Source organism: Oreochromis aureus, linkage group 2 (genome assembly GCF_013358895.1).
Source record: "Oreochromis aureus strain Israel breed Guangdong linkage group 2, ZZ_aureus, whole genome shotgun sequence".
Lineage (NCBI taxonomy): Eukaryota > Metazoa > Chordata > Actinopteri > Cichliformes > Cichlidae > Oreochromis > Oreochromis aureus.
The window spans coordinates 5080622-5106340 of NC_052943.1; the positions used below are offsets into that span (position 1 = coordinate 5080622).

General features: G+C 44.3%; 1 protein-coding gene across 1 annotated transcript in view; it reads right to left on the reverse strand.

Annotated features, from left to right (window-relative positions):
* The window catches only part of tenm1 (teneurin transmembrane protein 1), a 202581-nt gene extending 177446 nt beyond the window's left edge, over positions 1-25135 (reverse strand). The window contains exons 1-3 of the mRNA XM_039615819.1: positions 24816-25135; positions 9898-10170; positions 5902-6234 (exon numbers count right to left, since the gene is read on the reverse strand). Coding sequence (XP_039471753.1) covers positions 5902-6234; positions 9898-10114 — 550 coding nt within the window. The 5' untranslated portion in view covers positions 10115-10170; positions 24816-25135. The remainder of the gene's footprint in view (positions 1-5901; positions 6235-9897; positions 10171-24815) is intronic.
* Positions 25136-25719: the final 584 nt, after the last annotated feature.

Below are 25719 nucleotides of genomic sequence, written 5' to 3' on the forward strand. Positions count from 1 at the left end.
ATCAATTACACATTAAAGCCGTCTTGTGATCGCTTGGCTTTTTGTCTTAATGTGTTTACAAAGTCGGCGACGGGTCAGATCGGCAAATCTGGGACAATCTACCTCGACCCGTGGGAACGACATCCACGCTGCGCCATGTTTTCAGAGTAACACTGCTTTCATTAAGCCTGATTGGTAACTCGGAGACTGTAAATGTTTGAGGCAATTTGAAAACCCATTTTCTTCAAACCATTATCTGCAGAGTATGGCGGAAATGGAACATTCAGACCTTTCTAGAGTATTAATTTAGCGCCGCGATCAGACAGTTTTAAGGGAGTTGTCAAGTTTTTAAAAAAATAATGGACATCCTGCGGCCAATCGGGATCAAGTGCTTACTCAGGCCCGGGTAATTACACAGATATTTGCATTTAGCACAGAAAGTTATCTAGTATAAAGAGCGATAGGGCCTTTCGCTGGACTCCTGTTTGCTGACGCCTTGGAACCCGTTCAGCTCAGAGGACGATGGATGAAACGCGCAGCGATATAAAACCAGGAGGCTGTCTGATACACGTCAATGTGTCAATCTCAAAAGTAGCGGGGAGAAAGATAAGCCTAAAGAAGAGGGTGAAGAGTAAAACTGTTCAACTAATGAAAAACAAGTCAAGTAATTAGCATCTCATTATATGACAGCGCTGTAACTCAGATTATATAGCTAATGTTTGTTTTTTATGATTATTATTCCACGCTGCAGTAATTCAGAAGACTGACACCTCTCTCTCATCAGCCCTCTGAGTCTCAGCATTTATTGTAGGTCTCTAACCGTCACAAAGTAACTGAACACCAGAGTCAATGACCCTCGCCATCATAAACCTATTTATTAACCCAGTCTTTTTTACTTAATTTATACTCAAGCAGCAGTGTAAAAGGCAACAGTGACTTTCTGAAGTCGTTTCAGCACAGCGGGGTTGCCAAAAAGTAGAGATGTTACTCATATGTACAGAATAGAGGAGCAAACTTTCATGGTTCAGTCTCAATAGAAGAAAAAAAGGGCAGTAACCTGCTGGTGATTTGTAAAAAAAATTATCATCTAACTCATAGGTGTCAAACTCTGGCCCGCGGGCCAAATTTGGCCCGCAGCCTAATTGCATTTGGCCCGCGCGAGGCCATACCAAATTACTATTAGAGCTGGCCTACTGGTATTATACAGCTAATATATGTATTGTTTAGTATTAAGCTTTGCTTGTTCCATATTCAATTTTTCAGCAAAACTTGTTTGAGTCCATAAGAAAAGATTCATTCGTATATCTGGAGGAAGATTTTTTTTTTCAATAAATATTAACGTTAGCCCGCGACTTTGTTCCAGTTTTGAATTTTGGCCCACTGTGTATTTGAGTTTGACACCCCTGATCTAACTTATAAATTAGAACAGACTGTCAATGTGTTGAGCGTCTCTCTCCAGTCGGGGACTCGAATCAACTGTTTGCTAACTGGTTGTATTTGGTTATATGCCTGTAAATATCGTATTGAGTTTAAAATTTTGTTACTCACTTTTAAAATCCTGAATAATATTGCGCCCAGTTATCTCACTGATCTCCTCAATCTGTACACTCCTTGCTGAGCTCTAAGGTCATCAGGTCAATTACTCTGGCCCAACCTAAGTTTAGGCTGAAGACCAGAGTCGATCGTGCCTTTGCTTCAGTTGAACCTAACCTTTGGAATAACCTCCCCACTCCTATTCGTGCCTCAGACTCTATCCAGTCCTTCAAATCACGTTTGAAAGCTTACTTATTTAACCTGGCTTTCCCGACCAGTGAGTGCCCTTATTCCATCTAATCTAATTAATTTCACTACTGGTTCTTTTAACTTCTTAGGTGATATTTTGTATCTATGAACTGACCTTCCTTCTGGACTGAGGTCCGGTACCTATTTTACCTCTCTCTTCTGGTCTATTAGTGCCTCCCCTCTGTCAGTGCTAGTGCTAGTACCTGATCTATATTTTGTTAATTGATTTATTTTGATTTTCTGTATTATTGTAAAGCACTTTGCCGTACCTTTGGTTTTTAAATGTGCTATACAAATAAAACTGTATCGTATTGTATTGTAAAACAGCAGGTTTCTGAGCGCCTTGTATCATTTTTAGGTTAAATCACTGTCCTGCAGCGACTGTTTCACTGTTTGTGGAGGAATTTCTGAATTTCTGTTTCAGATCTTTGAGGTTCCGCCAGGACTCTAAATCTGAGTTGTTAATGTGAATTTATGTGTTTGCAGACGGCAGCAAACCAGCAATTGTTTGATAGTTTACCACAGATAATCACGTATTACCACGAACAGATTGCATGTAATTGCTACCTTAACCCCATTCAGTTGCAGACAGATGGCAGACTGACTTTGTGCACCAAAGTTGGGTAAAGACTGCATAACCATTTCAAAAGCCAACAAGATCAAGAGGTCGTTGCACACGGTTGCAGTAATTTAGTTTGCACTGACGTCTCCAACACTGTTTTCTGACTGTAGCATTACACATAAAATAGCAGTTAAACAAATACAACATATCTTTCTCAATAAACTGATATTTTTACATCCCTGTTTTTATATGAATTAAACACAAAAGCCCAAGTGGGTGTTGAGACTAGCTTCTTTCTGTGTTTCTCTACTCTTCAAAGAAATCAGCTAATGGGCTTCCAGCTTAAGCTTCATAGTTAATGGCAGGTTTGAACTTGCTCCCAGGCTCTGTCTCAAGCCTCTGCTTCTGGGAAAAAAAATATTTGTAATAGGTTAAACAGGATTTCTCCCGCACACGGGACTAAAGCTGCAGAATCTAGTCTATAAAAATTACAGAGCCCCTGAGACTAAGGAGGTGTGTGTGTGTCTGTGTGTGTGTTTCATTTGACCGCAGTTCTGCCTGATTCACTTTGATTTCAAGTCCACAAAAATAGAACTAGTGAGCATGACTGGAATTAGTCTGTTGCTTACAGCTGAATGTGGGAGTCTTCCCTCTGGGTTTATTAATATTATAAATCCCTGTAGCTACAGGAGGAGGACTGATATGTGCATCACCAAAGTCAAAGATTTGCTTTGTGCACATTTATGCATGCAGCACAACAGGGATGGCATTCTAAATTATTCATATATACACCTAAAAACATAAACAATCAAATGGATTCCTTAGCTTTGCTACACTTACACGAGCTGTCACACTCAGACTTACAGTTTACAAGCTCAAGTCAAATGATTTATTGCATGCTGGCCACCCGAGCCCTGAACTCCACCAGTTAGTTTTACTGTCCAATCCATTTATTCTGCAATGCAACTATCATCTTTCTAACGATTTGTTATCATAACACATATGTTTTCTCACTAACTTGCAGTCAGTACACCTGCAGGTCACTCACTCAGGAGCATTCCCAGCCAGCTCCTTTTGGGATGATCTGCTTTAGAGTCAGTGTTCACTACCACTCCAGGTTTCCAAGTCTTATGTAATGCCTTCCCAGATACAAGTATACTGCAGCCCATAATTTTAGACTGACACCTGGTTGTCCACATACTTTTGTCCATGTACTGTAAGTCGTGTACGTGTGTGTGCATCTCCCAGCAGTAAACTCCAGCTGAACTACACTTTCTTTCTACTGCCAATCTCCTCTGTTCTTGCGATGAACTGTCGTCAATTCGGGGTGTTGATGTTTTCCTGAGTTTGTCAGCAGGTCTGACTGGCGCTCGAAAATGCCTGCAGCCTTCCTCAAGGGAGGTGTCACAGTTGGACACACACCCCCCACCACACACCCTCCCACACACACACGCAAACATGAAAGAGAATAAAGACAGACATCTGTACAAATGTGGCTTCACACACAAGCTGAATCTCCTTTTCTTTTACTCTTTCTTAATCTGTCGAGCCCTCTCTCTATTTTTCTCACACCTATACACACACACACACACACACACACACACACACACGGGGACTAAATTGACTTGTCAGCTTCAATCAGACGAGGAACAAAAGGATTCCTGCCAGTTTGAAGCTGACATCATTAATAGGTTTGGGAGGGGGTGAGCTCTGAAGACAAAGGGAGTGCAAGGTCGGGCCGACTTAAAATGCACTTTCATTTTGGCAGGGACGTTAGCTTTTTGATTTCAGCCCCTTCACGCCAACATCTTTTTGCGAGTGCCTCTAACTTTCATTATCGCCGGGAACAGAGGGGCGTGTGAGACTTTGTTGTGCTGATGGAGAGAAATGTGACATCCATAATACATTTCTTATTAGAGGATGCCACGCATGGACACACCTGGCCATGTCTCAGAGAGAGATGGACAGGAAGAGGATAAGAATAAATGGGCTGCTGCCGGTGGTGGAGAGGGAATAAGGTTGCCGAGTAAAAAGGATACGGACGCAGCAGAGGAGCATAGGTGTGAGTGAAAAGGGGGAGAGCGTGTTCTTGAGAAAAGTTTGGAGAGAGAGCCACAGGACATGCATTACATCATCATGTGACACATGAAATCCACACATAAACCGGCTTTCCTGGCGCACTGTAGCAGCAAAGCCCGACACTTTGAACATTTTAATCCTCCCCTCTTACGTCTGTGACTTCATCCATCCTTATTCCCTGCTGTCTGCTGCATTCAAAGCTGCCTCCACCTTTTTTTTCTTTCTTTTTTTTTTGCAGTTTTAATTCTGACCCCGGATAAAGACAGAGTCCCTCATCTCAAATGGTAATATCTTTGGACCATATGCACGCAGCCATCACAAATTGATTACCATGTACTGCTGCAAGCATTCCCACTCTCTCTCACGCTCATTTTCAGTGAGGCTGACTTCCTGTCCAGTGCACCAGTTATTCCCAAGCATCCCAAAACCTCTCTAGCACCTTTTTCGCTCTCTCCTCTGTCTCCTCAGTCTTTCACCATCTTTGTCTAGCACTCACTTGAATCTAGCTTCTCCTTCACCTGTTTTACCCTCAACCACTCATTCCCTTTTATTCTCATTCTAATTATACCATTACATTACCATTTCTATTCTCTCATTTGCATTTTTTGCTCACCCCGTCCCCTTCCCCCCTCTCTCTTTTTCTCCATCACCCTTCCTTTTCTCAGCCACTGAATACGTTCCACCTTTTTTGTGGCACATAAACAGACAGTGCCCTTGGGGACGGGTTGGAGAGCTCTGTCTTTGTTTGCGTGCACCTCTAACTAACTCTCCATCTGCAGGGAGCCCAGCCAAGCCCAGCAGCGCAAGACAGATAGCTGGCACCATCCCAGGCTCTTCTCTAGTTGGCCCAATATCTTCACCCCCTCCCCACCTCGCCTGCCTCTCAACTTCTCCTTCCTTCTAGGCTAGAGTCTTCCCACAGAGGCGGTTGTCAGCTGCCCTCAGGCAGCCAGTCAGGCACTGTAGACATGGGACCTCTACAATTCCTTTAATCCAAAATCTCCAATTCTTTTTCCAACTCATATGCTGTGAATGTTCATCACTGGACTTTCCTTGAGCTCAGAGTCAACCCCAGCTTCACCTTCAATAAGAGCTCACTTCAGAGACTAAATAACCAATAGTACATTTACTCTATTTAGTCACATCAAAGAGCCTTCAAAAAAGAGGAACTTAAGCATTAGCTTTAGTTCAAAAGCTGAGAGTTTCAATCACGTAATTGCCCAGGGCTGTAACTTAAATCTCAAAAAAAGAGAGAATGTTAGGTGTTGTTTTTCTCTTGCGTTTATTGACGAGCCCGTTTTTTTGTGCTCTTTTCTGTAATGAGGCTATAAGTGTAGGATGTGAAACGCCATCTCACTTTGCCACATGCTGCATTCTCCTTGCTTGTAGAAAAGAAAATCATCAAAGGTGTGCTACTAAATTATCTGCCAAGCCGATCTCCACTGCTGATGGACAATCCCATTAACGAGTAAGAAGAGAGGGTTTTTTTCCCCACTCACCATTGTCAGGCTCAGACTTCCTGTCGTGCTCGGTGTCAGTGAGAGAGAGGGCGGAGTTGGCGCGGCTCGTGAGGCAGGAGCTCTGCTCAGACTTGAGGCCGCGCATCCACATGTGCTGCAGGCCGTGAGCGGGAGACGGGTCCACCTCCGGCTCCGTGTCCACGTCCGAACCCACGCCGAGGGAGTAGCCGTGGCTGTGGACGTGCCCGGTCGGTCCAGAGCACAGCACTTCCTCTTCCTCCTCCTGATGCTGCTGATGCTGCTGCTGCTGCTGCTGTTGGTGGATGTGAAAGTCTGGGCTCCTCAACTGCCCGGCCTTACAGAAGTCTAAATCTAGAGGGAGGGAGGGGAGACATGCAAAATGAGCTCGCACAGCCAAAGAACTGCAAAGCCTCTAATACTGGCGTGTGTTTTTTATTTGCTTCAGCGACTAAGCTGACCAGGTGTTTGCTAGAGACAGGCATTTACAAGCCAAACAGCGAACACCTCCCAAATTATTCCAACAGGCAGGCTGTTATTTGAGCAAGCATTTATTAAAAGTTTTTTTTTTTCTTTTTTTTTTGCAGAGGTCCAAATCAAAATGCCAGCCTCAATTTTTCTTAACCATTTGCAGTGAGGCTATATCCTGTTCGGGCTGCCTGATGTGTGTTATTGAGCTCGAGATGTATTGAACTGCTGCTCAAACAGAGCACTGATCTCATCTATATTCTCCTTGGTGGGGTGAAGAGATCAGATAAAGATCAAACCTTATTAATATTGACTCAGACTGAGGGAAAAATTGAGCCTCATATGCTTTCAGGTATTAGAACGCCCTCCAATCCCGAGCATCAACCTGTTATCTGAGAACATCAGATATACTGTGTTAGTCCTCTGGTTACACTTCAATTCAATTCAATTCAATTGAGTGCTATTTTTTTTTTTCCTGTAGAGGCAGTTGAGTAAATTTTCTTTCTCACCACATGAGTTTTCTGTTTAGAATGTATAAGTGGAAGTGAAGGAACTGATGTAATTGTGAAGAAATGAGGGCATAAATTGAAATCCATACAGATAGCGGCCTGGTACCGCAGGCCCCTCTGAGAACACAGGAAAGAAACACTTCCCTTCCTTCTCACTTAGTGCGGCTAATACGCGTGTTAGGTCAGGTCCTCTGAACATGAACCGCAGCGTTTCAATAAAAGCCGCGGTCCTGTTGACCACTCCATTGACCAGCGATGTGTCCTGCTGTGCCTGTTTGATGGGGTCAAGACCAAGTCTGGCTCTCATACTGTTCTGCTGGAATTAAAGCAGCCAAAGATTGGTCACCACTACACACTACTGTTTAGCTCAAATTGGCTGCAAGAGGGCAATTTGGGAGCAAATTGGCCATTTCCCAGTAGCAACAAACACGGATTGACTGCAAACTGAAAAGTCGTCTAACCGCTTTGTTTTGAAACGTATTTATGATAAAACAAGAGGCTGGGGGTGGAAGTGATTAGAGCGACAATATTTTTCTTTGAAGAACTTCCCATTTCCTGCCATTACAGTCACCCGCTCAGGCCTCCGGACTATTTATGTGACTGTTTTATATTACTGTGCTTTCTTCCAATCTCGTAAGTACCTGTCATGAGCAAAAATCATTATTTGCCAAACAGTCGGGTAAAAACAATCACAAGAAAGTAGTCTGAATATAATGTAAAAAATCCCTGAATTGGATCCCAAATTTTAGCTTTTGGTTTCTTTCTCTGTTTGAGTTAAGAGTTTACACATTTATAAAAGTATTTCTAACTCTTTCAGTCAAATATGTAATTAAATTTGGGATCATATATCGAGTCCACGTTGGGACTGTAGCACTGTTGCCTCACAGAAAGAAGGTCCTGAGTTTGACTCCGCCGTGTGGCCGGAGTCTTTCTGTGTGGACTTTGCATGTTCTCCCCGTGTTTGTGTGGGTTCTCTCCGGGTTCTCCAGCTTCCTCCCACAGTCCAAAGACGTGCATTTATTGGGGTTAGGTTAATTGAGGATTCTAAACGGCCACTCGCTTTTTAAAATCTATTCTTAATTACAGATTAGGTTTGATTAACTAACTGAAGTCTCTCTAAAAGGAGAGAAACTCCAAGAACCCCTCTGAGACACTTTTAATTGTTATTGTGCACGCTTAGCAATAATCTTTGTAAACCTAATGAACTCGGGGCACGTAGACTGCCCTTCTGTGTGATCGGCTGAAATCATGCGCAGCCCTTTTATTTATTTATTTGCTCTTTTTAGTATAAGAGTTGGCAGGAGCCTTGTATGTTTATGTATATGTATGTTAATAACAGAGTAATTTACAGAGAACTTCTGGTTTTGTCTATTTGGTGTCATCAGAAGGTGTTTTACTAGAATGTGAAATGAATTAGGTGGAGAAAGGTTCATAAATAATCCGATTCATACTTAATTCAAATATTTAAACTGTGATGCATTTCTGGCTTTCTAAACAGCATGCTGAAAAAGCATGAATTAATTAGCATCCATTATTGGGGGAAAAATGTAATTATTTTGGTCATTCCTTTTTTTCAGCTCTGTAAAATGGTCACGTCGCTGGGGACCTGGCTGTCTATCTGGCTGTCTATCTGGCCATCTATCAACAGTATCGGTCCAAAGTAAACAGGCTTAGCACAGACAGGTGCAGCGCAGAAAGGAGGTGATGTGGGATTAAATGGAAAGAGAGAGGAATTTGTAATATTAGTGGATAGCGAAACACCTGGGAAAAAGAAAAGGAAGGATGGGAACAGGAAGGAACGGGAGGAGAGGGCAAGAGGGGGAGGCTTAAAAGATGAAGGAAAATATGAAGAACATGGGTGGGGAATTAAATGAGAAACGAATTGGCTGATCTTTGTCACGAACACCGTAATCCATTAAAAATGTCACTGGAGGCAATGTCCCCCCTTAACAGTTGGTTACTTTGGTAGGGTATACTATATATAACTCTGCGGCCCAAAGATGAACAGATGTGCTTTGCAGAACCGGCTGCCATTGACATTTGAAAGGCTGCTTTGGGGGGTCTCGTGCACCTTACCATATGACACTGATGGCAGGGGATGTTGTTTGTTATGGAAACAGAAAGGCGAGTAACTGCTGAAAAAGGCAAGTGCAAGTGCTCTTTTGACACCGCAGTGTCGTGGAATATATCGAAGCAACATCATTATGACTAATGGCCATTGACAGGTTGCCGTATGGGCGAACAGGACGACAAAATCCATAGCAGGTGGCATTCAAACCATGAAATCCCCGGAGCGGGCCGCTTGTCAGGAGTTGTAACCGTTATGAATGGCTAATGTCGCTTGTTAGCATGGTGGGTAGGTCTTGCAGTGGAGCACAAGGTTGAGGTAGTGGAAAGAGTATCTATTGATCACCATGAACCCTGCACAGTGGCGTGCTCCTGATGAGGCGCTGCTTCTCTTTTAACACCACACATGACCTGCATAAAGGCCATCCATCACAGTGCATGCTGGCCCATTTCTCCTCCTGTCACCAACAGGGAAGAAATTTTTCGGTGTGTACGCGTCGGGGTGTGTGCACGCGCGTATATGCAAGCGTGTGTGCATGTATGCGTGCCTCTGTCTGCCCGTGTCAGTATCTGTGTGTGTGTGTGTAATGAAGGGTGGTGTTCCACCCCAGGTGAGGCCAGAGAGGTTTGGGGTTGACCTAGTTTAGCTGTGGGAGAGAAATATCACCTCCGTGGAGAAGAGGTAATTGGCTGCCTCCGACTGTCCTTCTGGCTCATTGTGGACTGTAATAGGTAATTCACAGAGGTCTTTTTAAAGACCTCTGTGTGTGTGTGTGTGTGTGTGTGTGTGTGTGTGTGTGTGTGTGTGTGTGTGTGTGTGTGTGTGTGTGCATATGAGTGTGTCTGCCTATCTGTTGGTGCCAGTATCCATTTGAGTACACATACAGTATCTTTGCAACCGCGGACGTATATCTCAAGGTAACTATATCCAGCCTAAGCATGCCCTGATAGCATGATAAGCGTGACCTTGTACCTTGTTGGGGTTGGCTGTAGTTGCTCTGCCTTTCCCGATGCGAACCGAGGGTGAGGCGAAGCTCGTGTGTGTAGTCAGGCAGAGTCTCGCGTGATGTGTAGGAGCGGTGATGGGTGCGCCCATCCTCACTCTCGTCGGATGAGCTGGTGTAGGACATCTCCATTTCATGGCGCCCCTTAGACAACGGCTGGTAGGGTTTGCTGTCCATCTCCTCCATGGCTCGCAGGGCTCCACTTTAGTCACTCAGCACAGCCACAGCACAGAGCACAGAGTCTGGAAGAAGGCGAGGCGGGTGAGACGGAGGGCAATGGGGTAGAAACAGCGAGGGAGGGAGGGAAAAGGGCAGCAGGGAGAAAGAAGGATGGGCCAGCGGTGGAAAATGAAAGGAAACAGGGGATAAAACGGACAGGGGCAGAGGAGAAAAATAGCGCAAAAGTCTATTATTGAACACAGTGGAACAGTATTGCAACATCTGCTCATTCCAATTACAGCAGACATTCATAAACAGCATTTGGCTTCTTTCATATTTCACACCAAAGGTTAGCTCCAAATCAATACGCTTAGAAGGGACCGCGATGGTAGCCATTATGTCCGCACGTGTTTGAAGAGAAATTGGCCCAAATAAAGCAAAGCTTAGTGTTCTGTCAGTTGTGGTTTCTATTTGTCCTCTCGTTACTTTAAGCTTTATCTCTCTTTTACAGACGAGCATTGACAAGCTACGAATAAATCTACAAATTTGTCGCTGAGAGCCGTGTCTCTCACTCTCATTAAACGCTGTGACTCACCAGATTCTGAAGTAATGATGAAATGCTATTAGAAGCCAGTCTTTACAGTGTCATTGGCCTCCCGAATGGAGTAATGATAAATCAGCTCTTTTGGCTCTATTCAGCTCCGATTCTCTTGTTCTTCTTTCAACCACATCAAAATCTGCTTCCGATAACGTCCAGCGCTATATACTTATACCGCCAAACTAATGATTGATTGGGACGACGATTAGAGCACAGAAGAAGTGATTAGAAAATACTTCATTCATATTAGTTCTCTTTCATCGTGCCCTGCTCGAGGCCTTTCCAGCCTATTTCCTGCAGTTATAAAGCTTCTAAATGGAGCTTGAGAGGGTCATTGCTCATAGAGACAAAGTGCTATGGTATTGACCTCTTCAGGGAGTCCTGTAGTCCATATATCAAAGCCATTAGAGCGTGCCTGCTCAATACCTCAGAGATCTGCAGCATAGGGTGATCACCACCAGCCTGATACAAGTTTACAGCTGACCTTTCTGCCACTGCAGTAACGCTTTTATTCCACCTGAAAGCCTCCCTCCCCTGGCCTTGCACTCACCCTCCTCATCCCCTCCACACATGCACACACACACACACATGCAGACCACCCACTGACCTCTGACAGCAAACAGTCAAAAAATGGGCCAAGTCACTCGCGCATTCATCTTGCACACACCCGCAACCCTAAAAGCTCACCACTAGCCTTTGCTTGCATCCATCTTCCCCCCTTTAAGCACAACAGGGCCTTTTAAAATGCACAAGAGCATTTTCTGTGCAATTATCTCACTTCTCAGTCCGTACAGTAGCGTACAGTAAGCTTCTCGCACGCATGCTTGTGGTTCTCCCTGCAATCACGATGCCTTTCATTTTGATTGGCAGAAGTTATTGCAAGGAATCAAAGCCCGCTATTATCTCAGCTGCCCTGTCAGAACGGGATTGACTGGTGTCACCTTCTCTCTGGTACGGTGAGGAGCGAGTATACATTACCCTGTGAGCTCTGAGCTTGCTTCAGGCACTGACTGCTGTCTGTCTCTACAGAGGCTCTCTGTCCCGTTTTATGTCTGTCTTACATTTACACAGAAAAATGAAAGGCTGCAACGCGGCACAAAGGGGCACCATCTTGTTCCTCCGCCGCGCGTTTGAACTCGCACAGACGGTGTAGCGAACATTGCTCTTAATAAATGTAGTTGCACTTGTATGTGACATGTATAATTCCCTCTTTCTTGTACCGGTCCACCTCTGCTTTCCCTCCTCCCCGCTCTTCCCCTGCCTCGCACGTTCTCCGCCCTCCACCTCGTCCTTCGAGGCTCCTGCGTTTAGAGAAGTAAGCCTGCTGGCGGGGGTTATTCCTGCTAATTCTAGCCCACAGTAGGGTGCCCATTAGGGGGGTTGATTCTCGGTTTTGATGTTGAAACCTGGAGATTGTTTCCTAGAGCCAAGCTCGCTTCAAACAAGACACAGGGGCGTTCTCTAGGACAAGTCAGCATGTGCCACCTGAGCTCAACACCAGGCGAGATTCACAGCTGAGGAATAACCACCTTGGGGCAGAGTGGGCACATTGGCTCAGCTACCGGCAACTCTTCCAAGAGAACAAGCACGATTGCTCTGAAAAGGTCCAAAGATGTTGTTATAATTAGCTCCGTGCTAGAGTAAATTTTTAATATGGGATTCTTTCAGACCTTCCTTACAAGGTTTGTATCATCTCTCATCATTTATTTACACACTTGTAGAACACGGGACTACACGGTGCATTTGTTAAGCTAAGCGCTTCATTGTATCACCATACTGCCAGTTACTAAAAATGATCATAGTCTGATTGCAAATGCAAAGAAAGACTGACTGGTAGACTGTAAAAAAAAAACGTGTAAGCTATAAGATATGTGTCGCAAATCGATTATGGGTGAATATTTTTATGCACTGACAGTGTGCATATCGCTCTAATCTCTTATTCTTCGGTGAATAGCATAATAAACGTGTTTCTGCTATGAATGGAAAGCAGTGATAAAATAGAAATAGAAAATCTATTCTCACTTGTTAGATAGACACAAACAATATGGGAAACATATGGGCTGTTGCTAAGGTGATTAACCAGCCTGTGTTTTAGGAGGAGGAGCTATGTATTTAGTATAACTTTGAATTTAGTTTTAGCTGTTCTGGCAGCCAGAAATATCTCATTTTTGCATTCTCCATGGTTGTTAATGTTTTCATCGGTAAGGAGATTATAGGCCTTGACCCTGGAGGTACATTATCAATATCTGCTTGAAATGAACACTGAGCTTTTTCAGTGTGTCAAAAGCAGCCACAATCACTGTCTTTATTTCACAAACAGCAACCCTGGAGGCTGAAAAAGGAAGCCAAAGTAGAGATGCCAAAATTCACAGTTCACTTGAAGCAGGCTCCAAAAGTGAGTCAATCTCCATCGTCTCCAATGTTAAAAACGCTGAACTTTAAAGTGGAAATTATTAGGATTACAGTCTGGAACAAAAATCATTTTTTTGTTCCTATAGATAATTTTTTGCATCGCTGCTGCTATCAAGGATTATGTTTTCTTTTTTTTAAATTAGGTTTTAAAGTTAGGGGCGTGGCCTCTTTGACAGACATCTGGATGCTTCCTGTGGTACAGCCCATCCACAAACTTTGTGTTCCAGTTTTGATAGATACAAGTATTTTATTTGTGTTTTACTTAGCACTGATGGTATAATTTGTATAATTATGGTCACTGCGAGCTCCAGAAAGTCAAGATTGCACCAGCTATGTTGGAGACTTTACGTTAGCTATGTTGTTGACTACTACCGTCTTCTATATAGTCTACTGGATTTTACAGCAAAATATACTCGTTAAAAATGTAAAGAACACCTTTTAATCCGAGTAGAGCATCAAGCTGATGAAACTTCTGGGACATTGATGTGGTCAGTTAAGTAGCAGAGAGGGTTGTTAATCAGTTTCAGCTGCTTTGGTGTCAATAAATTTAACAACAGGTGCACTAAAGGAGCGACAAGGAGACAACCAGCTAAACAGGAATGGTTTTACAGGTGGAGGACACTGACATTTTTTTTACTCCTAATCTTTTCTGTTTTTTCACTAGTTTTGATAGCGTTAGTGTCAGTGTCACTACTGGTAGCATGAGGTGATATCTGGACCCTACAAAGGTTGCAAAGATAGTCCAATTCCTCCAGGGTGGCACAGTCTCATGAGCCTGGAGGAGATTCCAGGAAACAGACAGTTACTATAGGAGAGCTGGACTGGGCCGTAAAAGGTCCCATCAGCAGGACTGGTATCTGCTCCTTTGTGCAACGAGGAATAGGATGAGCGCTGCCGACTACAAAATGACCTCCAGCAGATCACTGGTGTGAATGTCTCTGACCAGGCAATCTGACACAGACTTCATGAGGGTGGCCTGTGGAACTCGTCCTCTTGTGGGCCCTGTGCTCACTCTCTAGTGCTGTGGAGCCTGACTGGCATTAGCCATAGAATACCAAAATTGGCAGGTCCACCACTGGCACAGCACAGTTCACAGACGAGAACAGGTTCACCCTGAGGACATGAGACAGACATGAAAGGGTCTGGAGAAGCCTTGGAGAATATTATGATGCCTGTAACATCGTTCAGAATGACCGGTTTGGTGGTAGGTCGGTGACGGTCTGGAGAGGCATATCCATGGTGGGACACACAGACCTCTACAGGCTAGTCAATGACACCATGAGTGCCAATGAGTATCATGATGAAATCCTTGGATTCATTATCACACCCTATGTCTGTCCAATGGGTCCTGGGTTCGCCCTGGTGGATGACAGTGCTCGGCCTCATGTGGTGAGAGTCTGGAGGCAATTCCTGAAGGATGAAGGAAATGATCAAAATGATCTAGCCCCCATGCTCGCCTGAGCAAATCCAGTAGAACCCTTCAGGGAAATTATGTTTTGGTCCATGGATGCTGCCAGGTTGCACTTCAAACTGTCCAGAAGCTCAGTGATGCTCTGGTCCAGATCTGGGAGGAGACCCCCCAGGACAACATCCATCACCTCATTAGGAGTTCTCACATTATCAAGGATGCATGCGAGAGCCATACAAACTGCTGAGGACCATTTTGAATGATTACAATGAAATTTCAAGAAAACGGACTAGCCTTTCACTTTGATTTTGGGGGTTTCTCTGAATTCAGCCCTCTGTAGATGGAAAATTTTCATTTCCATCAAACAATGTGACATCCTTTCATTCCTAACACGTTACTCATCCATATGTGTAGATATCCAGCACGACTTTTTCCCATTGAAATTTGAGGTTTTCAAAGTGCACCTATCATTTTTATTTGAGCAGCGTGGTACAAATCAGAGAATTCATAGGTAGCATCAGTGTTGATTTCAGTATGTGGGGACTACATCCTCCTTATTTACCAAACTAATACAAAGTGACAACACTGAGTACAACACAAGCATCATGTTGCTTTGTTATCCCCTTCCAGTGCTTATCCACTGCCACTAGCCATTTTTTCTATTTCTTATCAATCCCTCTTTCACACACACACACACACACACACACACACACACACACACACACACACACACACACACACACACAGTGACACGGGAGTGATAATCCATGGCTACACAAATGCAATAATATCTAATGGGACCCTTCACCCACTTGATCCTCCGTCCTATCTATCTATTTATTCAAACAGTGCAGCCATGGACAAAATCTGCTTAGAGAAGTGATCGAGGCTCACATACACAACTTGCTTTTAAACAGGATTTACGCTCCGAGTCTCCTCCGGAGGGGCGGGGTCCCTCAGATGTCCAACAGCAGCGACGATAACACAAACAGCACGGCCGAGATTGTCATGTGAAAAGGCAAGGACCATGAGGACAAGTCAAAACCGATTTACGCTTCCCAATCTCAAATGAATGTGCTGAAGTCATGAAGCAAAAAGAAGAGAGAGCATGCAAAATGGAAAAAGAGAATGAGGCAGAGAGAGGATTGGGGCCAGGCAGAGGCAGTGAAATTGAGTTTCAAACTGGTAAATAAACAAGGAGGACGGGGAGAGCAGAGTGGCATCCAACCATATTAGCTCCTCAGATTATTGATACAGTATCGTTCCAGGATTACAGACACACATCCACCATGCAGAGAAGGCTCTTATTTTCATAACAGGCCGGAGACCCCATGTGAGTAGGAAGCTACTTTCTTTGTTAGCTCTCGCCTTTATACGTTTCCTTGAAGCTTGTTTGCACAGAGACAAGCTAATTCTGCTCGCTAAACAGGCCCGGCGAGTCGCAGGAATGACGATGAGGAACCTTGAGAAAATATATTCATGCTGCAGCATAGACTTATCGCCCCAGATGCTCCAAAGTGAAGTTATGACAATCCTGTCGCTGTTTGCAGGTTTTCATTTTGTCTACCATTACAATGGCTTAATCATCAGAAGCAATCCAGGCACAGTCTGTAGCTGCAAATGCAGATCCAGGCTACAGGTCCTACGGGAGTAAACAGTGAGCTGTCAGAGAGAGAGCGCTTCTCCTAGAGCGAGGGTGTATGTGTCTCTGTGTGTGTGCCTCCTGTGTGTGTTTGTGGCTGTTTGCATGGAGGGATGGGAGGAGGAGGTGTGTGTGTGCGTGTGGGGGGGATAGGGCTTAAAAAGCTATCTTCTCCATTCGTTAGCACCACCACGGTTCCTCAGGCATATGACAGGGACGACGATGACGAGCGGCCCTGAAGGACCCACAGGACCCTGTTATACCTAAACCACCCACAACACAACAAAAGAGTGCACCACCCACTGGGAGCCCTTGGCTCCTGCTGAGAGGAGGGAGGGAGGGATGAACGGCGAACAAGGATAAGGGGAGTGATGGATAGATAATAAGAGATGTAGAGATTTCACTATGAAAATGGGGGGCATTGAAGGATAGAGAGATTGCCAAGTGAGACATGGAGTGATAGAGGGTTTTAATTAGTGGATAAGGGCTAGCTATCTGTGGGCGGCAGCAGCACTCTTGTCACGTAGTTGTGCTTTCATAGCTGACCAAGCCTGAAATCTCTTGCTGCTAATGCCGAATTTACCAGCAGAACACATACTGTTGCACACAAGCACACACACACGTATATATATATATACGCATGCTCGGACACATAAACCTCAGCATACAGCCTTTATTAGCTCCTGGGTTTGAAGATGAAACACAATGACAATCATCCACAGACGGACACACACACTCAGTGCCCTTGCGCCTACAAGTTCTTATAGCATTTCACGCTAGCTGACAAACAGCACACTTGAACACCCACATGCCACAGAGGCTCAACAGTCTTCACTGGCCTTCTCAGCAAAGGCAGCATTGTGCGAACCCCCGCTTGCTGTTCCTGTGTTGTCGTCGCAGTGTCTTTCACCATTCAGCCTCCGGTTCACCGTACGCCCTCATTATTCCGCACACCGTATAACCCAAGGTTAATGCATCTGCTGCATGTGCAAAGCAAGTCGTATAGGTGACACTTGTAGCCCTGCAAATCCTTGTTGTATTCCCACCCGTGTTAGAATGAGAGCATGACCAAGAAGCAGGAAATAAAGTCTGCGTGTGTCCGCTCACGGAGCAGATCGGCCCTTGTCAGGAGCTGTCAGGAGCTGTCAGGACCAACCTGGGCCATTTGACTATTTATAGTGGACATGGCTCAAATCCCACATCAACGCTTCATGCCTGAGCAGTGTGGAGAAATCCATAAGGTCCTACACTATTCATGCTCTCTGAATGTGGCCTAGAGCGAGGGAGTAGCTAAGCTTTAACTTTTCAAAGCCTGCTTTTATATCTTGACTACAGTTATGACTTTTTTCTTCCTTTCAGATCTCGACTAAGGTAGCCCATAGTCTTTTTTGTCTCCCCCACTGCTTCTTTCTATTCACGCTCCACTCCTGCTCCTCTCTGATCTAAAGCCCTCTGCTGATTCCCTAGAAGGCCGGAGAGCAAACAAGAAAACACAAAATATGACACAAGTATGCAACAGCACACATGTACTGTATTCACATCCACTTGAAGGGGCACACGGGGATTTGACCGCAAATACGCACACATGCGGAGCAAGAGACACCACCCAAAACCACTTAATCAATATTCCTGACAAGGCAAAGCCTTATTCAACACATTTGATATTCCTCCTCTCTCGCAAGATAAATACATGTCACTGTCCTCCTCGGAGGACTAAAAGGCTGTTCGCACTAACTCGCTTTGCAAATAAAGCTTTACATCATGAGTGACAACCTCCTAAGCTCTCTGCATCAGCCACTGCTTGGAAAAAAGCCTCTTTCAATAATGCATTTGACCGCTAAAACCCTCCCAACACCCAAAGCCAAGCAAAGTGGCAGCATTAGGGATGCAAAATTAATTGATAAATCAATGCCATTGATTCCTGAAATTGGATTTGGTGACTTGCGATTTAGACAGTATTTCCTGTGCGTCCTCGCTCATGAAGTTGTTGATTACGGAGAAATGAGTGAGTAAAGAGCATTAGTCCTCCAGAGGAGCAGCCGAAACGATGTACTAGTAGCTGTTGAGCAGCACAGCAGATTGATTTCTGAATGCTAAGTGGGCTAATCTTCCGTCTGCGCTGTTACAATTTGATGCTTCTCAGCCTCTGAAAACCAAGGAGCGTGTAAGAGGAGATCTTTTTCTTTCTTTTTTTTTTGCGGCACTCCCAATGCAAAAGTCCAGAGGGCTCCTGCTGCTCCTCAGATCTCTGCTCAGCCCTCACCTTCACTCTGATTCTCTTGGCGGCTCAGAGACTGAGGCCACGGATGGCATTCAGCAGCCTCACACAAGAAAATACTTCTCAACAAAGAGAGGAGCAGCTTTTCAAAAACCACGGGACTCAGTCGGGAACAAGCCGACGTTCTCGCAATGCTCTTTTGTGAGCTGACGAGACAGAAGCGATGGGCTGAATACATCCCACCTATATGTCTGTTCAATTTATATAAACATATAAATCCGCCTCAAGGTTATGGCAGACAGTCTGTTTAACCATGCTCTGAGACAGACATAAAAATTTCGAGCTTTCACCAAGAATGAATGCAGGATTGTTAGAAATGTGTATTCAGCCCTAAAGGCTTTAATATGTATGTGAGACGCACAGGCAGGCCATGGTGAGACGTAACAGCGAAAGAGAAGATTTCCAGATAAACAAATCACATAAACTTGAAATCAATAGCACACATACTGTAAAATGTATTTACAGTTAGGAAGTGGCAGAGAGACATTTTAAGCACTTTTTCCTTCGATATCTCATACCTCCGCCTTGCTTTTTCATTTATCCTGCATCTTATTTTCCACTGCAGTCCTTTTTTTTCTCCTTCCTCAAAATTTGTTAGGCAAAATCTGCAGTGGGCACATTCCTCACCAATTTGCATTTCTCATTTTGGTTCCTGTCAAATGAATCACTGTGTCATCCGAGCACATTAACGAGAACAAAATAAGGATTTTTTTTCCAAACAATTCCTTTTTGAGACCAAGGCGGGGATGACACGCGAGCGCATCTGGTAAAATTTCAGATTTCGGGATTGTTACGTCCGGAAACGTGGCGTACAAAGTCTGGTTCACATGAAAAATGGCTGCACAGCTCTGCCGTTCTCTGGTTTTCTTGGAGTACATATTGCTTTGTTTTTTTTTGGTCTTCCTTTTTCTCACATCACTTTGCTTTGTGCAGTTTGGCTTGACATCCTGGCTGGCAATCAGCGAAGAATATGTGTCTCTACAGACAGAAGTCAATTTGGTGCGATGATGCACGCGCTTGAAATACATCCCAGAGTTCACGGTGGATCAAGTCTCCTCCTCGAAATTAAACCTGAACAATGAAAACAACTCACCTCCTCGCAAGGCAGTGAAAAACACACCCAACCCAACCGTACTGTACCCTACTGTACATTGCATTGTGCAAAATGTGGCTTCCAGCAGAGATGCATCAAGCACCATTTTGGCGCTATTCATCTTTTCTATGAGTTAATAATTCATGATCATCTAGAAAGTAGAGCTATGAATATTACTGATGATACACATGAGGCTATTTACCAGTCAGCAGGAAATAGATGAACTCGTTTAGTGGAGAGATCTACAGTGTAACATCACTGTGTTTTATAGTGCTAAATAAATCATTTCATGGGCATGCAACAAAGCTACTGATGCAACTTATTCATATTGAGTTATTAATCACGGTCTTGAGGTGCAACTGTAGGTGTGTGACGTGCTGTTGAGGCTTCATTGTGTGCTAATATGGAGCAGACGTGAAGGCGACTTAGTCTCCAGTTAGTAACTTGGCTAAACCTGTGTGCTTCCCCCTCACTGTGGATCGTGCGCAGTTTTTCAGCATATCTGACGCATCCGATTTCAGCTGGTACCCTCTCCTGATGGCTCCCGTGTCTGCAGGCGATAAGCTAGCCAGTGCCAGCTTGCCCCTTTGTCCTCTGTGTGAACAAATGCAGGATATGATATAATTGGTTTAAACTTAATTATTTTGACACTAATTCCAAGATGTGGACCTGGAGGTGAAGGACAATTTATGTGGTAATAAATTGGGAAAGAAACAAAAATTGATTTTTCTTCTGCTAAAGTTGTCTGCTGACTGGATTAATAAAAGATTTTACAGTGGGATGCGTGTCCACGTAGAAGTGCTTTCTATGTGTGTCATTAGATACTGCATTGTCATTTTTTACGATAGTTGCAGTACAGCAATATCAGAAAATGAAGTATTGTCATGAAAGAAAGAATTACACCGAAATAGCTCAACGATTGACTGAAATAACATTTATCCGCTAGGGTTAAAAGTAATTACTCAAGCAAAAATTTTCCATATTGCGAGGTTATGGCTCCTTCTAATATTAACTTGTTGTTTTTTTATGTTTGCGCTTGGGGCTCTCAGGCTGACATTTAAAGGCATCACTACAAATTCTAAGAACCATAAATTTTCCACAAAAAAAGCAAGAAAATGTATTAATCAGTGATGAAAAAGATTGTCTGCTGTATCCCTGTGTGTAATATAATTCAACATAAATACGCAAATTAGGTCCTCAAACCTTAACACGCACTGAAATTAAAAATATTCTGACAGCTTCTCCATCTCAAATTTCTGTCTAGGTGTGTGCCATCAGCGCTGGTCTTCACACACACACCTCTTGACAAATTAATCTCATATTTTAAAGAGAGGTAGAGTGGGCTTGACCGGCCAGTCTCTCGTGGTTCTGATCCTTCTGTGTGCAGACTAGAAATCTGAAAGGAGGGGGACCAGGATGAAAGTGGAGGAGTGTGAAGGGAGGCTGTGATTGCATTTTTGCCAAACAAATCTCACATAACACCTGAGTAGTTATTGAACTGTACATAGTTCCTGACTGTTGCCCATAGCCCAATGGAAGAAGACAAGAGAGAACAGAGGGCTGGAGATGCCAGTTGAGACTTAGCAGAGTACTTTAAAGAAGAGTGCCTCGGGCATATACTGTATCTATGCGTCTGTAGGTGTGTGTGTGTGTGTGTGTGTGTGTGTGTGTGTGTGTGTGTGTGTGTGTGTGTATGTAGCATTGGCAACTGAAGGTGAATTTGGTTACTATTTCTATCTGTTTCTCTGTTGCTGTCTGTCCAGGTTTTGGTTTAGCCACACACACACACACACACACACACACACACACACACACACACACACACACACACACACACCAGTAAAAAAATCTTCAAAGCTTAATATGTAACTACTGAATTCTTAATAATGGTCAGTTACTTGAGAAATACAATACATGATACTTACTGGTGTAATATTTTGTGATATGTATCAATAAATGGCGACCAAATCTCTAAGAGTTCAACTGATTTGATGAATCTTGTTTTTATAATTAGCTGTCAATCAATCAGCAAAGCCATCAACTGAACCATTTTCATATTCACTGCTTTTTAGCAGTAATCACACTTTGGTACCAACCCTGCGTTCTTATTCCAAGTGCCTGAATTGTCAAGTCTAAATGCTGGGCTCACTATGTGAGGTTTTTATAGGGTAATTTGGTAGCACTATATTGCTTTTGTATTTCCTTTTTTCAAAAAAAAAGAAAAAAATCACAGGCTGGCAATTTCCTTGCTGCAGAGGCCAAACACAGGCGAATGAATAGAGGAAACGCTAATTAGCACTGCAGGATTTGTTAAACAATTCCTCTTGAGGATGGAGCAGCATTGCAGCAAGAAGGTAAATATTTGAAGTTGTACAGTGGTTACATCTCTAAGTGTCTACGCTGCATATGTGTGTGTGTGTATATGTGTGTTTGTGTCTGCAAGTTTAGGGGTCTAGCACTCTGATTAGCCAGCTGGCGTGAGCGCTTTTACTTTGAAATTATCAGCAGGGTGGCGAACGCAAACGCATTTTATGCTTTTCCAGCAATTACATTCTTACTATATGATGGACATGCAGAGAGAGGAAGAAGAGGAGAGAGAGGGATAAAAACTCCCACTGGGCCACATTTTGCCTGGCTGCAGCACTGAGTGTTGTACTCTATATAATAAACAACCTCTGATGCATTTCACATTGTCCTCTCGCTAATTCATGACCCCAATTTTATTAAGGAAAATTAGTTTTGTGGACAAACTTGTGGGTCAGAAGGGAAGAGTGTGAGCGATTCCATGGGAGAGGGGAGCATTACAGTGCCAGGGGCTACTGCATTCCTGGAATGAAAATTCATAAATAATGCAGAGCTGGATAACAAAAAGAACTCCCCCGCTGTCTCGCACAGCACTGCACTATCCAAAGGCCATGCAATATCACTCAAATCTCAGAAAAACACAAATTATTGGAAGTAAGCGAACAGTTTTTTTTGTTTTGTTTTTTTTTGTTAGTGGTTTCTTGACTCAGGACAATGGGATCTGCTGACAGCCGAGGCAAAATGCCAGCATCCTAACAATCGGCACTCGGGGCCCAAATTGTCAGGAAGTTGCACTGAAATAATGATGTGACTCCAAGCCAAGGAGCTAAGCAGCTATTTTGGATTTCCAAAACACCATATGCACCACCCGCTTAAGAACAACAATTGTGAAAATTAAAAAGTGCAACAACTGAGGGAGATAATTAGCACAGCGACAACTGCTAACTGCTGCTGAGAGTGAAGCCGGAGAGTGTGTGTGTGTGTGTGTGTGTGTGTGTGCGTGTGTGCTAGCTCGAGTTTAAATGTACAATCTGGAATATCCGGGTGATTGAAGGGTGGTGTGGTGAGTTGGTTGACTGACAGGAAGGCCTTATCAGTGGCGCGTGCGCAGCATTTAATTGCTGAAGTGACATTTCAATTCAAAGGCCTGTCCTGTAGTTGTTAAGGTGTTGCCATTATGGGTGTGCCATTTAAAAAAATATGCACTTAATCACTGTTTATCATCATGGAGGGACTGAAAGTCATCTGCATGTATGCGGATGACAAGAAGGCCGCCACCACGACGCGAAGCCATCTACACCAGAGCACCAGCCATCAACCTCTGCTGGTCCAGTGCATGCGCATCATCCCTACTCAGTGCACATGTGACTAAAAGAGTGTTCGTCCATATGGTGGAGAAGAGAGCATGTGTGTATGTGTGTTATCAAGCCTCCTGTACAAGATGCACTCTATTAATCACATGGAGCTGAGACAAAGTGCCTGATTTTTATCATGACTATCAATAACGTGCGAGCCGAAGAAGAATAAAGCACAGCTACAGCTTTGTTGTGAGCAAAGCCAGGTAGGGCATTGACACAGGAGGGTTACACCGTGTGACAAATATCCCCACAGTTCAAAGCTTGCAGCCGAAGCCGCAGCGGTTTGGTTTGCTTTTGTGGTTTTCTTTTTTTTTTTTGAACACTCCAAAATAATAATGCAGGAATCAGGTATGCCAGATGGGTGAAACAGTCCAAACACTAATGCAGCTCTCTGAGAGATGTGTACAGTGGCTGTTGTGGGTGGTGCATTAGATGCATGTATTAGAGATGCTGATGAATTATAGCTTGTGATTAAAATGCTTTTGCCCCCCTCAATCAAACAAAGCCAGATTTAATACCATCAGAAAAGATGTGGAATGCTTCTGAGAGTTCAAAGCTAATGGAATAATATATCTGGAGAATTCCTCAGAAATCTGCATTATTCATATATTTGTTTTCCTTATTTGTTGTTGTCTTATCTATGACTTATTTATTTATTGGAAATGTGCCTTGAGTGGTTTACTCCAAGCAATTATTTATAATCTGCTGTGAAGGGGAGAAGTGAGGAGGTCTAATTTAAGTCTCTCAGAGCCTATCCATCTCGGTGCAATTTGCGCTGCCTTCACAATAATTATGATTTATCAAAATGCATTTGCCGCCTGTTAATTATTTACCCTCACACATTTTTAAACTGCGCCAACGTGGAAAATAGATATCACGCAGCTCAATAATTTAGCCCAGAAATTGCCTCACCAGCCATCCAGAAGGGCTAGGAGTTGACATGAGAGATGTAAAAATAGCAAAGAAATACAGTGGGTCACGGTGCCTGTTGGACCTATACTGGTGGTAACGTCTAGCCCGGGCCCGGGTAGGCTGGAAGACAGCAGGCACGCATCAGAGAGATCTATACCCCCTGGATCTGAGTGCTGATGGAGATGACGCGGACGAGGCAGAAGTGGAGCTAAAAACAACAACAAAAAACCCAACAACTCAAGGCTGTAAGTGTTCCGAAGCAAAACGGCTACGACACATACGAAGCTGGCAGCCTGCTGCTCCGCGCACTGTACTCGGATCGTCATCATTTAGACAGGCTGTCACACACACAGGCACAAAGTCTGCATCCCCACACTTCAAACGAGGTGCACTGGTTTTCATAAAAGCCCAACCACACACACGTACACAAACACACACACACACACACACACACACACACACACACACACACACACACGTTTATATACTCTCTCCCTCTCTGCGTGTCTGCCTCACTCTGTCATACACTACACACACACACGCACAGACACGCACAGGTCATAGCACTGCACGGCGCATCAGAACAGCTGATAATCACCATTCCCGTGAAACTCACGTTGTCTCGGCACCCGAGCCTCGTTTAGCCAAGCAGCACCGTAGCCCGATCTCCCTCCCCCGCTTAATGAGCCCACTAAAAAGGCCAGAACTGAACGTGCCGCTTACCTTCCCGACGTAAAGCCATCCCTTTAGTCCGATTCCGTGCTATAAGCAGCCTGCAAAAGCCGAAGTGTGTGCTATCCCCCCTCCCCACCACTGGCAGAAATGTGACTTGAGCTCCGGTTAAAAAATGTGGACGAGACACCCTCTCTCCGCGGTCTGGTTTCGAGGCGGCGGTGCTGATGATGCTGATGATGCTCGCTCTGAAATGCCGATGGAGGACGACGAGACGATTTTGCGCGGGGAGGAAGGGATCTCCTCGCACGGGGCTGTGCGCGAGCCAGCTCCGCTGTGCGGTGTGACAGGGATCCCGGCGCGGTGCGTTTAGCCGCAGTTGAACCCGATGATGCTGTTGCTGGTGAGGCTCGGTGCTGCTATAACAGTATCCCTGGATCATACCACCGCACCGAGGAGAAGGGGGTGTGGCACAGACCGGCCACAGACACAAACACTTGCAGGCGTCAGGAGGTCGTCTGGATCACTAGTCAGACTCGTTCAGGTGATGCCATATGGCTGCACACCGTGGTCCTGCGCTGGAATGCTGACTCATTAAGACGAGGAAAAGTTTCGCTTTTTCATCCGGTCCCACGGAGCAACAGGCCCGAGAGCTGCAGAGGTGCAATTTCACCCACCCCCCCAATAAAAAAACAATATAAAAATTATACAAATAAGTAAAAATAAAATAAACTCCTGATTGTTGCGAGGAAATATATAGGACCCAAAGAAAGCCTTAAAAAACAACAGGATTCACTTCAATTACTTTTAAGCAGAAGATGGAATATGGCATTAATTTATGGCTGCAGTGGGCCTGGTGTGTTATTACACCTGCACACCATCTCATAAGATGTGTTTTTCTTTGCTAAATTAGTCACCTAATGATTCTGACCTGTGCTCTATGTGCGATGCATTG